General features: G+C 38.1%; 1 protein-coding gene across 9 annotated transcripts in view; it reads right to left on the bottom strand.

Annotated features, from left to right (window-relative positions):
- The window catches only part of SLTM (SAFB like transcription modulator), an 81,683-nt gene that overhangs the window by 30,513 nt on the left and 35,065 nt on the right, over nucleotides 1-16,105 (bottom strand). For 8 of the 9 annotated variants that reach the window (XM_060621054.3, XM_060621056.3, XM_060621061.3 and 5 more), the window contains 7 exons: nucleotides 14,009-14,189; nucleotides 13,148-13,272; nucleotides 12,175-12,345; nucleotides 11,156-11,470; nucleotides 10,762-10,906; nucleotides 8,657-8,817; nucleotides 5,509-6,569 (listed from right to left, as the gene is read on the bottom strand). In XM_060621054.3, coding sequence (XP_060477037.1) covers nucleotides 6,461-6,569; nucleotides 8,657-8,817; nucleotides 10,762-10,906; nucleotides 11,156-11,470; nucleotides 12,175-12,345; nucleotides 13,148-13,272; nucleotides 14,009-14,189 — 1,207 coding nt within the window. In that variant the 3' untranslated portion in view covers nucleotides 5,509-6,460. Of the gene's footprint in view, nucleotides 1-5,508; nucleotides 6,570-8,656; nucleotides 8,818-10,761; nucleotides 10,907-11,155; nucleotides 11,471-12,174; nucleotides 12,346-13,147; nucleotides 13,273-14,008; nucleotides 14,190-16,105 lie in introns of those variants that run through there. The other variant, XM_060621057.3, reaches the window with a different exon arrangement.

Genomic DNA, 16,105 nt, shown 5'->3' with positions numbered 1-16,105 from the left:
GGCTCAGGTCATCATCTCGTGGCTCGCGATTTTGAGCCATGCATCGGGCTCTGTGCTGACAGCTCAGAGGAGCCTGTTTCAGATTCTGTGTCTCCCTCTCTCTCTGCCCCTACCCACTCGCATTCTGTCTCTGTCTCTCTCAAAAAATAAACATTAAAAAAAAAAAAAAAAAGAAATAGAAAATGAAAGTGGAAATACAGAAAAAAGTCTGGCAGTTCCTCAAGCAATTAAGCATTGAGTTACCATATGATTCAGCAATTCCACTCCTAGGTGTATACCCAGGAGAAATGAAAACATATTCCCACATAAAAACATGTACAGGGATGTTTATAACAGCATTATTTATAAAACCAAAAGAGGAAAACAAAATTTCCATCAACTGAAAATGGGTAATGTGTGGTATATCTATACAATGGAAAATCATTCAGCCATAAAAAGAAATGAAGTACTGATTACATGCTACAACATGGAGGAAACTTGAAAACATTATGCTAAGTAGAGAAAAGCCAGACATAAAAGGTAACACTTGATTTCATTTACATAAAATGCCCAGAACTGCCAAATCCATAGAGACAGAAAATAAATCAGTGGAAGGTGAGGACTGGGGGAGGGCCAGGGAAATGTGGGAGGAGGTGACATTTAAAGAGTACAGGGTTCTTTTTGAGGTGATGAAAATATTCTAAAATTGACCGTGACAATGGCTGCACATAGCCATGAAAGTACTAAAATCACTGAGTTGTGAAAAAAAATCCTTAAAATTTTAGTAAGCCAAACCTAGCTGTATATATCTCTATCTCTATCTGTATCTTTATCTATATGTCACAACCACGTATGAATTCTCTCTAGTATGCAACACCCTATTAACAGAATGAAGGGATCATCTCAACAGATGCAGAAAAAGCATTTGATAGAATTCAATATCCATTTGTAATAAAAACTCTCAGTACACTAGGAATAGATGGGAACTTCCTCAACCTCATCAAGGGTATAAATGAAAAACTCAAAAGTGACATTATACTTAATGGCAAAAAAACTGAATGCTTTTCCCCTAAAATTGGGAACTATACAAGAATATCTGCCCTCACTACTCCTATTCAACATTCTGATGGAGATACTAGCCAATGCAATAAGACAAAGGGGGAAACAGGCATTTAGATTTGTAAGGAAAATCTAATGCTACCTTTGTTTCCAGAAAACATGATGGTGCACATGGAAAACAGAGGCATCTACAACAGAGTCAATACAATTAATAAGTAAATTTAGCAAGGTCAAAAGATACAAGAGTCAGGCATCTGGCTGGTAAAATTGTGGGGCATGAGACTCATGATCTCGGGGTTGTAAGTTCAAGCCCTACATTAAGTGTAGAGATTACTTAAAAATAAAATCTTAAAAAGAAAAGATACAAGGGCTAATATACAAAAATCAATTATGTTTCTATGTACTAACAATGAACAATAAATACCATTTATAATAACATCAAAAATATTAAATACTTAGGAAAAAATTTCACAAAAAAATGTGTTATAATCTACACAATGAAAACTCTAACACATTGCTAGAAGATATTAAGGAAGGCCTATTAAATGAAGAGAAACACTAATTATGGATTAGAAGATTCAATATTCTTTGTAAATATGTCAGTTCTCCCCAAATTTAATCTATATATTCAACACACTTTCATTCAAAATTCCAGCATACTTTTTTTGTACAAATTATGAAGCTGATTTTATTTTTATTTTATTTTTTTTTTTTTTAAGTTTTTTTATTTATTTTTGGGACAGAGAGAGACAGAGCATGAAGGGGGGAGGGACAGAGAAAGAGGGAGACACAGAATCGGAAACAGGCTCCAGGCTCTGAGCCATCAGCCCAGAGCCCGACGCGGGGCTCGAACTCACGGACCGTGAGATCGTGACCTGGCTGAAGTCGGACGCTCAACCGACTGCGCCACCCAGGCGCCCCTGAAGCTGATTTTAAAGCTTACATGGAAATGCAAATAAGTGAGATTAGCCAAAATAATTTTGAAAAACATAAATGACAAATGGAGGAACTGTATTACCTGATTTTAAGACTTAATATAAAGATACAGTAATCAAGATACCACAGTGTGGTATTCATGAAAATACAGACATAAAGATCAATGGAACAGAACAAAGTCCAGAAATAGATTCACAGATATAAACTGATTTTTTTTAAATGTTTGTTTATTTGAGAGAAAGAGAGACAGCATAAGCCAGGGATGGGCAGAGAGAGAGAGAGAAAGAGAGAGAAATCCCCAGCAGGCTCCACACTATCAGTGCAGAGACTGATGTGGGGCTCAAACTCATGAACTGCAAGATCATTCATAACCTGAGCAAAAACCAACAGTCACACACTTAACTGAGCCACCCAGATGCCCATGTAAATTGATTTTTTAAAACAAAGGTGTTGGGGCACCTGGGTGGCTCAGTCGGTTGAGTGACTGACTTTGGCTCAGGTCATTATCTCACGGTTTGTGAGTTTGAGCCCCGCGTCAGGCTCTGTGCTGACAGCTAGAAGCCTGGAGCCTGCTTTGGATTCTGTGTCTCCCTCTCTCTCTGCCCCTTCCCCACTCATGCTCTGTCTCTGTCTCGGAAATAAATAAACATTAAAAAACATTTTTTAAAATAAAAAAAATAAAGCAAAGGTGTTAAAGTGATTTATAGGAAAAAGATAGCCTTTTCAACAAGTAATACTGGAAAAACTGGATATCCATATAGAAAAAATATATCTCAACCCTTAGTTTATGCCATACATAAGTCAACTTGAAATGGACTTTATGTAAATGTAAAAACTAAAACTATGAAAGGCCTAGAAGAAACAAAGGAGAAAAACCTGTGACGTAGGGGTAGGCAAAGATTTCTACCTAGGACCAAAAATACCCCTGAACTTTCAAAGAAAAAAAAATGCTAAACTGAACTTTATAAAATTTAAAACCTATTTTTCAAAAGACACCATTAAGACAACGAAAAGGCAAAGCACAGACTGGAAGAAAATATTCCCAGTATATATCTGATAAAGGACTGGTATCCATAATACACAGAGAGATCTTACAATTCCTTAAGATAAAAAGCACAATTAAAAATGGAATAGATAATATCTGAAGACATAATTCACAAAGCTTTATCAGTGGTCAATACATGTATGAAAACATGCTTAATATCCTAGGTCAACAGGGAAATGTAAACTAAAGCTACGAGATAGTTCTGTACACCCATCAAGGCGGCTGAAATTAAAAAGACTGACAATACCAAGTGCTGATGAATCTGTGGAGCAATTTTTACCCATCACATTGCTGAAGCAAAATGGTACAACCACTTGAGAAAACTCTGAAACAGGAAACTGGTTAAACACACTTTTACTATACACACACACACATGCCCTACACTGGATGAAATGACTTGATGTTCTTATAAGTATGTGCCTATAATTGAATCTCAGTTCTACCACTCGCTATATTTATGGTCCTGGGCAAACTGTTCTTTAGTTTCCACACATATACAACAGGAATAATAATAGTAACTACACCTTAAAAAAAAAAAAAAAAGTACCTTCACCTAAAACATAACCTTGTAGAAATTAATTAATGCATGTAAATTACCTAGTAACAATGCCTAGCCCATGTAAGTGTTCAATTAACAGTAATTTCTGTGATGACTTATACTCCTATTTAACATGCCTGACACACAGTAAGCAGGTAATATAATTCCTCAAATGTTGTTATTTATGTTTTTCAAAATTATTTTTGGCTAATCTCACTCCTTTCCATTTCCACATTAGTTTTAAAATCAGCTTGATAACTTCTACAAAACAGAATGCTAGGACTGTGAAAGAAAATGTGTTGAATACACAAACTACATATGGGGAGAACACACATAAGTTACCTTATTGAGGCACCTGGGTGGCTCAGTTGGTTGAGCGTCCAACTCTTGGTTTCGGCTCAGATCATGATTTCACAGTTCATGAGTTCGAACGCTGCACTGGGCTCTGCACTGACAGCATGAAGCCTGCTTGGGATCTTCTCTCTCCTTCTCTCTGCCCCTCCCCTGCTTGTACATGCTGTCTCTCAAATAATAAATAAAAATTTTAAAAATAGTTATTTATTTTTGAGAGACAGAGCATGAGTGGGGGAGGGACAGAGAAACATGGAGACACAGAATCTGAAGCAGGCTCCAGGCTCTGAGCTGTCAGCACAGAGTTGTCCGTGGGGCTCAGATCCACAAACTGTGAGATCATGACCTGAGCCGAAGTCGGATGCCCACTGACTGAACCACCCAGATGCCCAGGCTAAAACTCTTCTAAACCCTTCTCGGAGGTGACTCTCTAGTTAACAGAATGAAAACAAATTTCTGTAATATATAATATTAATAATACTAAGATTTCACAGCTTAACCAGGACAGTTCTGAAAGCTCTGAATAAAAGCTCCTGAAGCTGACAAAGAAGTCCCCCTTTGCCCATTCCTGAGTGGTTCAACTATATAAAGTCATTAACCACTAGTTAACTAGAAAATCACACTAATCAGAGCATCTCACCCGCGCTGGCAAAAGATGGGGTCTCTAAAACCGAAATAACATGTGTTTGAGCAGTGATGAGGAAAACTCTATTACCCATAAAAATGCCTGCTGCTCTTCAAAGAGCATTTGGTCCTGTCTACTCTGGGCTCTATGTCTATAGTGACTGTCAATGCCACCTGTACATATGAATCATCTCGGAGAACATTTGTGGAAAAATATGCCTAGGCCCCAGCCACAAATGTCTGGGGGTAGGGCCCAGGCTTCACAACTAACCTTACCCCGCTCAGTTAGATCTCCAATTTTGTACAGTCAGCAGTTGTACCAGTTCATTTTTCTATTTAACCAGCAACCTTTACAAATTGAAATACTCAGTTGTAGAGTTGAGAAGGGCAGAAAAGGTAATGAAATCCAGAGCAATACAGAAGTGCCAGCTTCCCAAAAGGCCGAAGACCAGGGTACTGTGCCTGCCTACACCACCCAGAGGTCTGAGCCATCTCATGAGCACGACCATATCCACCCAGACATTTACAAAAACTTCTACAGAGACTCCTTCTCAAATCAAAAGGTGGCCTCAGAGCGATCCCTCGTTCCATCTTTCCCTTTATATGAGAATTCAAACTGCTGAGTTATCTAAGAATCTAGACCTTTTGGATTATTATTCACTGCTGCATACAAAGGAATATGGGAGGCGTTAAGAGGTGGTATTCAGAATTCACCTTGAAGGGCTTTCCTAGAAAAGATGTCTTAAAAAAAAAAAAAAAATCTTAAAAGACTGTGAGCTTAGACGTTAACTCTCTAACACTGTAACAGAGCACAGTACCCAGCTACCAAGGTGAAGAATTGGTCAGATTTATTTCCTAGGAACAAAGACCAAAAGGCTGCCTTTAGAGCTCTAAACCTAGTCAACGATTTTGGATTTAACACCAGAAAGGGCTGGAGGACTAACATCTAAAAAGCTGGAAACAAAGACACATACACTTCCAGGTGTGGATTTTTATTTTCACAGAGACAACAATGCCTTCCCCACATACAAGTATTTACAGAACCCAACTGATTCACCAATCTAGAACCTGGGTTTTTTCCAGTTCTCAACATAGTTGGGAACATGGAAACATTAGTACCCACACAACTCCCAGAGGTGGGATTTATCCACCAAATAGTGCAGATTACCTACAAGTGCACTTACCTGCACAACTCAGTCTAAAAACCTCAGTGATACAAACCTCATGGCCAAGGTTTCGTTCATCTATTTGGTTTCATACCATGCAAACCTGAACAAGTGTGCTGCTACACTAACCTGAAAATCGGCTCTCATTTTACAATTAAAAAGGTTCTCAACGCTTTAGCAACTATACAGAATAGGAAGGTTTATTTCAAAAAAGAGTACATTTTTTTAAACCAGGATACACAGATGCACTTAATGTAACAGTACCTTCTGCAAAAATAGGTTACATAATACTCAGAAATGCAAGGAACAATCTTATTCTCTAAAAATTAGACAGCAGACGTTTTAAGCTTCGACAGCCTTCAAAATGGAGGCTGAAAATGCTTGGTGACAAGAAGGAACTCTAGAGCCTGACACCACGGAGCTAATGCTGCAAATTAAACTACTACCACACAGCTGCAAACTACTCTTTATATTCACACAGAGTTAAACAAAATGGTTTTGATTCCATCCTTTCAAATGTGTCTCGGTGCTGCAAGAAAAAAAGTTGAATGATACACAAAACTATTAAAAGTTACAACGGAACTATTTAAACATCTTCTCCAAAATTGAGAAAAGCAATCATGTTAAATTTTAAAAAAAGAGAAAAAAAGAAAAGTCTGACAAAACTCTCAAGCAAGTCAGAGGTCCTCTTCGTAAGTAGTCAAGTAAAGTTTACAGGAGATTTCAATAAATTATCTTGAAACCATGGCAGAGAGCTAATTTTCAGAATCGTCGCGGAGGTCCACCCTTAAATGGCTTAAATCCGGAGCCACTTCCTCTTGGCATGGAATTGCCACTGATTTGTACAATTCTATTAATTGGGGATGCATTACTGAAAAAGGTTTAAAAGAAAAAACTGTCAAGAACAAAAGAATAAATTATAGCTAATACCTATAAAGTGCTTATCATTTACCAGGCACTGTTCTTTGTACTTTACCCATATTAAATAACATTCTTTTCAACAGTTCTGTGAGGTAAGTACCATTTACAAACTCCTCTTTATTGATGAGGAAACTGAGATCTGGAGGCTAAGTGACTTGCTCAAGGTCACAGCTAATAAATGGGGGAATGAGGACTTAAACTTGGGCACTCTTGGGGCGCCTGGCTGGCTCAGTTGGTTAAGCGTCCGACTTCAGCTCAGGTCATGATCTCACAGTCTGTGAGTTCGAGCCCTGCATAAGGCTCTGTGCTGACAGCTCAGAGCCTGGAGCTTGCTTCAGATTCTGTGTCTCCCTCTCTCTCTGCCCCTTCCCCGCTCATGCTCTCTGTCTCAAAAAAAAATAAAAACATTTAAAATAAATAAATAAATAAACAAACAAACAAACAAACTTGGGCACTCTTGCTTCAAAGTCCCTTCCTCAGAGTAAGCCATTTACTGGTGTGCACATGAATGGAACAGAGCAGCAGCCCTCAGAGTGTGGTCCCCAGATCAGCAGCATCAGCATCAATGAGGAACTTTACCCACTGAGCTACAGGACATTGTCACAGCAATATTTTTGGATTCTGGAGGAAGGTTGATTTTTTATATGTTTAATGCAACATAGTAGGTACTAATGAGAGACGCAGGAAAAAACGCACACCAAAAAAACCTACAACCAATTTGGGAGATAAAAACCGATGGTAAAACGCTTTAAGTAGAATAAGACCAAAGCTCGTGGCTTTGGAACCAAGTAAATGGTGTATGAAAACATTTCTAACAGTTAAATTTGTAAATAGTGTGCGTAACGGAGAAGGAAAAAGACTAATTTGAGAAGCTCAGATAGAAGCTGAAATGAGGAAGAAAGCATAGCTACTACAACTCTTCTTTAAAAACAGAACCACATTTACATATTTATGCTAGGAATGAAGAAATGTAAAGATGAGGCCCAGTCTAGGTGAATGAGATGAACAGTGGCACCAACAAATTAAAAGAAGCTAGAGACGACAAATGGGACGTGAAGATCTGAAACAGCAGAGGAATGAGTTTGCCTGTGACCCTGAATTTAGAGAGAGAGCAAAGTATTTACATAAAGATCATAATACAGAGCTAAATATAGAGTGGTGTTTAAAGTTCAACCATCTGAAGGAGCCGGCAAAGGAAATAAAAAAGGTGAGGAAAAAAATATGATGCATTAGAAAACATGTGGGTCACACAAAAAAGGAAAAGCAGCAATGAGAAACAGTGCTTAACTGCCAAGGAGCTCGAGAACTCAGAAAATAAAGAGATATAGATTAATCAAGAAAAAAGGCATTGGTAACCTTTAGACCCAAAGACAGAAATGAGTGATGAGGCTGTGCAGGCCCAAATATAATAAACACTCACTCAAGTCTGATGGTAGAAGTGACCAAGAGAATAGCAGTAACTGAGATCACCAAGTCAAGCCCCCTCTTCTAAGACAGGGGAATGGGAAAGAAAGATGGGCAAGGAAGACCGGGAGAGGCCAAAGACTTGCCAGCTGAGGGGCCACGATGGATGTTAGTGCACAGGGAAAATGAAGCTCATCTCTTAGAATATACACAGGCTTTGGGTTAGTTAACTATCCAAAAGTTTTGCTAGACCTATTTGAAAAGGAAGGAAGCAGAATACATTTTGTTTCCTCTTCCTTTCCAGAACTTTTAGGAGTGACAGGCACTGAACAAGATCACGACTCCAACATGAAGTTTATGTTCATTATCTACTGGTTTCTAAGACACACATGTACCTGTATCTCGATCCATACGGCAGAATGCCAACGTAAACTAACAAATTACCATTAGCTGCCCTACATAAAATCTCTGGGAGATTTTGAGTTAATATGGAGAAATGTTTGGGCAGGGCAGGGCTAGGGCTGTTTGTTACCAGCTGCAATTTAATCTCTCAGAAATTATTTTGCCCTTTAAGGAAAGGACAAAGGTTTGGATATACGCTGCCAGAAAAGTCTTAACCGAATAACTACTTACCTCGCATGTTGGGTTATCATGCCCGCTCCTGTCCGGCCATCACCCATTCGCCTTGTATCGTGATAGCCAGGCCCTTGAGAAGGTGGACCATGCCACTCTTTCCTTGGTCCACTTGTGTCCCGTCCATGGCGTTCAACCACATGTCGCTCCTCAGGATAGTGCTAAAGAATCACATATTAAAAGAAAGGTCATGATACCCTCAGCCTCATGCCAACTCACTATGTTGGTGTGCTCTTAATGTCAGAAGCAAATCAATACGATGTCTGAGAAGAAAACAGGTGAATAATACAAGAGGATATGCAAAGGGTTTCCAACTACTTCGTATTGAGAAGCTGCTCGGGCTTCAGAGTAGGGTAAGGGGGCAAGGATTCAGCACTGTCATTTCTATTTCCATACCTTCTAGCATGCATGTCCTTCATGACTTCGAGTATTTCTAGATAGGCACATCATGCATTGATTTATAGGTATGTAAGAAGGCACAGTGAAAGGTCAAAACCTGAAGACAAATCAAGGTGGGGTATATGCTCAACACTCAAACAGCACAGAGACACACGAATCACCGTCTTATTTCACACAGTACTCATCAATGCTATGACTCTTACAAGGTCTTACATACATGACGAGAAAAGCAGAGTAGTGAACATAAAGAAACAAAAGCCACAGAACTAAGGATCCAAGAAACGCAGAGTCAAAAGTGACAATACTTAGTCTACACAAAATAAGGCTGAAGGTACTCTACATAGGTGTAATACTGGCAGAACAACATACATTATGAAAAACAGAATTGTCAAGGCAGGGACAGGATCTCCTCCTCAGAACATCTTTTCTGAATGGATATCTGAATACAGGGGCTACTCTGTGAGACTGCCTTCCTTAAGTGTTACTCTAAATAGGGCAGAATGTCTGGATTATACACCCCGTCTTGAAAGTTCTGTTCAGGGCAAAGAAATCAATGAACTGATCCACTGAACATTTCAACTTACTTAAAACATGAAAGCTTATAATGCACTCCCAAATCCATTTCATAAGTGTTCTGGATGAAATGGAAAGTGTATAGTGGTATAGCTAGAATGTCAAGGGATTAAAAAAATTTACAGTAAAGTATACCGCTACAAAATCGAATATGTATTCAAATACAAAACAGAGCTTCATACTATAATGTAGGTTGAAGAATGGACACACACACACACATTTCAGAATTCTTTTTTGTGTATAATTTAGGAAGATTTTCTATTTGTGCTACTGTCAACTCATATGCCAGTATTTCATCAATAGAATGCTTTCAGATTCGTTGAAAGGTCATTTGAGTTGTTAAGAGATGAAGATACTTCGCTTTGGCCAGGTTCATTAACTTACAAAATAATCAAGTCAATAAAGTATCACAAGAATAAAAAGCAATTTAAAAATATGAAATATTTCACTCACCTACCTTTAGAATTAAAAGAAAAAGACACAAAAATTATATCTCAATTCTACACTATAAACTACTGAATGAACAAGGAGAGGACTGGACAAAAAAAAAGGAAAAGGGAAAGGGAAACACAAGAAGAGGCCAAAGATTTTTGCATCTAGTATGAAAGCCTCAATTTCTTAAAGAGAAAACATTCATCACTAGGAAGGCTCATCTACAACATTTAATAATGCTCAAATTTCAGTAGGAATTTTAATAAAAATGGCATCAGATTTTCAGGGCTAGTATCCTACTTCTTTGTAGTGATGTTCAATTAGTGACAGTAAAATATGAAAAATTTTAAGATCTTTTATAGAAACTAGTCTCCCAATCATTCTAATCTAACTAATCCAGGCTTCATCAAAATGATAAGTCCTTGGGGCACCTGGGTGGCTCAGTAGGTTGAGCGTCCAACTCTTGATTTCAGCTCAGGACATGATCTCACGATTCTGAGCGTTTGAGCCCCACATTGGGATCTGTGATGACAGTATGGAGCCTGCTTGGGATTGTCTCCTCTCTCTGACCCTCCCACGTGCTCTCTCTCTCTCTCTCTCTCGTTTATTAAACGTTTAATAAACGTTTAAAAAAAAAACTTAAAAAATAAGTCCTCTGAATTTATTACAGAAGAGTGGACAATAAACTCTCAAGCACTTACCTGTGTTCCACTTCCTCGGTCTGTGATTACGCCTCTGTCTCCCTCTCTGTTTCCATAGCTGGAAGCATTGCTGCGATTCCCAGGGGGAGCCCCTCTCACACTGTGTCCTGATACTTCCCTCCCTGATCGTTCCGGCCTTTCAACTCTGTTAAATAAAACCCAAAGATATCTACAATCAAAATTCTTTTACACCTTTAAAAAAAATTTTTTTTTAATTTTTTTAGGTTTTATTTATTTAAGTAATCTCTACACCATGTGGGGCTCGAAACCCCGACCCTGAGATGAAGAGTCACATGCTCTTCCAACTGAGTCAGTCAGATGCCCTAACATCTTTTTTCCCTAAACCCAAATGCGTTATGTACCACCAGCTAGACACTGAAAACTACACAAATACCTTGCTTCCCGTTTGTCAGTGGACATGCCGCCATCACTTTTCCAGGTGGTTGGTCTGGATGGATTGGGCCCTGCTTCTCGAGGATGTCTAGGGTGAGTGATATCAGGCCTGTCATGGATGATTACCGTTCTCCTCTCATCTCGTTCTCCCCGGACTTCTCTCCTGTCCGTTTCTCTAAGTTCATTTCTTGGTGGTGGAGGCTCATTTCTTCTGGAATCACTGAAATTTTTGGGATACCTTTCAAAACCTGGATCTTCTCTTCGTGCAGTAGGACGTGTTTTCTTCCCTTCACTTTGACCAACAAAGCGTTCTCGCCTGTTGATTATCCAAAACAAAGAACACAGGTCCTGAGACGTACTTATTTGGCCCTATTTTTCTTAATTTTATTTGCATAACTTACAAAAATTACACTTCTTTAAAAATTAACTTAAGGCAAAAACACTAAAAAAGCCACAACTATTATTATAATCAATAACTTCTATTCTTTTAAAATGAGCTAAATGTTTGGCATGAAAATTGTTTTTTAGCATCTGGGGGAAATTACATCAAACACTCTAGTGACTACCAACCTGAAGGATGTCATACTGTTCTTAACAGTTGAGGTACATCCAATGCTAACAGTATTCCCAACTAGTTTTAAACAAAGTTAAAAATATAAAGCCAATCTACTTGACCTTGTTATAGTGGCCTAGTAAAGATTTTTTTTTTTTTTTTAATTTATTTATTCAAGCAATCTCCATACTCTGTGCGGGGCTTGAACTCACGACCCCAAGATCAAGAGTCACATGCTCTACCATAGACTGAGCCAGCCAGGTACCCCAAACTAATTTTGAACACTGAATCCTAGCTACATAAATTAATTACGTGAATTTATTAAATTAATGAAAACAGAAACCAAACACACAATTTGTTCTGAACACTCAGGCCTGACCCGTTGTACTTAAGTTTTAATAGAGAACCAAACATATCATTAGCAAGGCTCATGTACCAAATACAGTAACTTTCAAAAAGGCATCTACCTTTCAAAAGATGATGACTGTACTGTTGAACTCTCAGGAAACCTGCTCCTCTCTCGGTGATCAAAGTCATTAAATCTGTTCTGCTGGCGAGAATAGTCAGATCCATGGCTGAATCGTGCATCTGTATCTAGAGACAACTTTTTATTCTCGCTCCAGTAAGGATCATCTCGCCTTGAAGAGAAATATTTGCTCATTTATATAAATTAGTTTTATAATAAACCAACAACACTTATTTGGAGTCATACATACCACATGCTAGGAACTGTGGACACAGAAGGCTAATAAACTCAAGACACAAAACACTGTTACAAGAACAAGCTAGCAAAGAATTAATTATCAGACTGCATGAAGTCCTATAGTGTTAGAGGAAGTTCACAGGTGAGAAAATAGTTGAAAAATGGTCTGTTTTAAAATTCGTAAATGGAAAAAACAGATACCATTTTATAATAAAATTCTAACAACGTTTTCAGTTATGTTTAACTTTGGAAGTTACACAGGTAAGTCCCAAGCACAGTTCATTCATTCCATGTATTTTTCAACACAACCAACTAAATCTCATAGAATTTATGAGATAAAAAATTAAATAACTATATATATTTTGAAAACTATTAACCAGCATGAACACAGACAACCCAAGTTTGTAACTTCCAAGTTTATCTGCATTAACCTGTAAGAATTTTCAAATGGGTCTGAGTTTGAGAAGCATCACGGAAGCCCAGTATAATCATGTATTTCCAGTCATAATGGAAAAACATGTGCCATTAGGAAGGGGAAGGGAAAGGGAAAGACAGCAGACTCTTCCTACTTGACAATGCATTGGACCCACTCCAGTCCTGCAATCATTCCCAACCCTACTGATCATGACCTTTTATTCCAGTGACAGTTGCCTGTAGTTTCTAATTCCCTGGTCAGTCTTAGTTTAAAAGGCATAAGGTAACAAATGTAACTGTTAAAGAAGAAAGCAGGCAACTACCTATGATCTACATCACGTGGGCGTTTCAAAGAATTCCTTTTTTCTTGTTCATAACGAAGCTGCTGCTGTTGCCTTCTCAGTTCCTCTCGTTCTCGAGCAATACGTTCAGCTTCCTTACGACGTTCCTTCAGACAACACAGAAGGAAGAACCAACCAATGCAAAATGAAAACATAAGGTAAGTACATGTGCAACCTTGTTTTCATCCTGTCATTAAGAAACCACCATAGGCAAGCACCAGGCAAAACACATACCTGGGACAAATACATAAACAAAACTGACTTCAGAAATCAGTAATCTAGACTATGGCTATTGTTCTGCAACATTTAAAAATAACAGAGATCGGGTGGTGAAAGCTGGCAAGTAATTGGGAAGGTCAGATTCAGTTTCATCATTTGATTGAAACAAAAGCACCTAAAGGGAATTAGAAATAAAGTTCTAAATATGTATGGAAACTAAGTGCTTTGATGCAATTCTGCAAAGAGAGGCATTATTTCCTTCCAGCCTTGGGAAATCATTCCCACTCTAATATGTAAGGAAATAAGTTATGATGTGCTGAGACTGGGATAGTGACAGAGCCTGGATTACAACTACTCTGGACTCATAGTCCTATGCTCAGACTATTAGGCTGCCATGATATTGCAGAGCTCGAGTTACTACCAATTGGCCAGAACAAAGTCACTGCTAAATGTATTTTTAACTAGCACCTAACTGATGGTTATCTTTCAGGGGCACTCAATAAATGCTCATCAGCTGAACTCATTCTATAGAAGCTTTACAACAAGTAAAGCAAATTTTAGGGCAAAAATCACAGGGTTTGAAAAAGGTCAGTTATTTAAGATGAAAAGATTTTCTGACTGCACCTGTTCAATACGAATGCGTTCCCTTTCCAAGCGTTCGCGTTCCATTCTCTCTCTCTCTAGTTTTTGCCTTTCAATTTCTAGGCGCTCTCTCTCTCTCTGTAAGCGTTCCCGTTCTTCCCGTTCACGAATTATTCTAATGCGTTCTCGCTCTCGACGCTCTCTTTCTGCAATCTCTCTTCGTCTAACAAAAATCAGTATTTAGAAATACTTAAATTATGCTAGCACTGTGTGAAAGAGAATAGCTTTTGAGTTTGAATTTTTCCTTGTGGTTGGCAAGTTTAAACTTCAACTCAATCTAAGTAGGTTTAATGTAATTGGAAAGAGAACTCAAAATAAAACTTTAAACAGATTCCAATGCTGTCACTTATTTATTAAGATTGTCAACTGAGCAGCTGAATTTTATAGAGTAGTTGCCTCTTAGAGGATTCCTGTTTAAATAAAAATCCCACTATAATAATAGCCCATTAGTTAATCAACATTTTAATAAGGACATATTCTACAAATATGTTTACAAAACTACAACTTCTGTTTTTGACAGGAAATTTTCCAGTAGCTAGTATGTGTTCTATCTCCTTAAACAAAGTAGACCTTATTTTGGTGACTTGGGATCATATCCATCAACATGAATTATAGCAGATGCTATATATAATAAAAGGGTTGCCCTTAAGGGCTTTTTTTGCTGTTCACTAGCCCGTGCTTCTTTGAGTCAGGAGGCAGTTCAAATGTTTGCTGAACTTAATGAAGATAATGTATCGGGACTTTTCACATTTCTGTCATCCCCTCACTCTAAGGCCCTCAGTGTGCTCTATCAGCATGTCTTCCTCTAGCCACCCAGTGGTTCTCAGTGGGTCAGTACTGCTCCCATGGAAATCTGAGGGGCATTTTAAATCATCCCAATGACCATCGGGGCCATTAGTAGCAGCACTGAGTGAATGGGGACCAAGGATTCTAGATAGCTTACACTGCATGGAATGGTCAGATAGTTCAGCACAGCAAAAAAATCCGTCCAATATTCATTATACTTTCAAATGCCATAATGGACATTCATGTCATTAAAACAAAACAAAACCACCTTTAAAAAAACTGGAGCCTAGAACTTCACTCATTTTGAATACATGCTAGGTTGGTTGGTTTGCATGGTTGCATGGTTGGCATGGTTTTATATATACTAAAATTTCCAGGAATGCAACTCCACATCAATTAGAAGGAAAATTATACTTTCTTAAGACCTTCACCAAGAGTCGTTCACCATTTCAGAAATCATGTTGTAATGCCAACACCACTCCTGGCATTTGACTTACCAAAACGACACACCAATATCAGTCTGCATTTGTAGCTGTCACATTCTCATTGAATCTAAAGAGGGTTGTAAACATCTGACTACTTCATTAGGTCTTCTAGAGAGTCGTGCCTAAACATTCATATCTGGAATATATGCTTCATTATAATTTACTTTTATTTCTCCTTTGTATTAGAATTAAGGCATTATATTGGTTGTTTGGAAATTATTTGCATAGGCATATAACACATTTGTAGGCCTATTATGCATCAATTACATTTCAGCAGAGTAAAGAGGACGCTGCAACTTTTTTTTAACATAACAGGGGTGCTGGTCTGATAGGCATGAGAATCCCTGCTCTAGCAGCTCCCACGCTCTCCTCCTGATCTGTCATCTAAATAGGAAGCTCAGCATATTAGGACTTCATCAAAAAAAAAGCAAATGGATTCTGAGCAATGCGAGGATTATTTCTCTCTAATAAAGTGTGTGGCAATCACAGTACTATTTAAGTCATCACAAGTGTCTGGTAATTCCTGACGCTCCTGTGAATGAATAGATGAAATCCCATGATAAAAGACCTCTCAATGAGACAGGTTAATATTTGGAAATTTATATTATAAAACACTATCACAAGAATATTTTAAGTGGCATCAAAAAATTGACATATGAAAGCAAATTGGCATTCATGGCAAACTGTTGAGATACTGCCACTAAAAATAGAAAATGTTTTGTTTTGTTCTCTGTTTTAAAGAGAATGCTTGCTTTGAGTCAAAGCTTGAACACATTAAGGTTCATAAGGCAAAATTCCTTCACTTCCT

This window comes from Panthera onca, chromosome B3 (assembly GCF_046562875.1).
Source record: "Panthera onca isolate mPanOnc1 chromosome B3, mPanOnc1 haplotype 2, whole genome shotgun sequence".
Lineage (NCBI taxonomy): Eukaryota > Metazoa > Chordata > Mammalia > Carnivora > Felidae > Panthera > Panthera onca.
The sequence above is the reverse complement of the archived record's forward strand: the minus strand, read 5'-3'. Positions and strand labels throughout refer to the sequence as shown.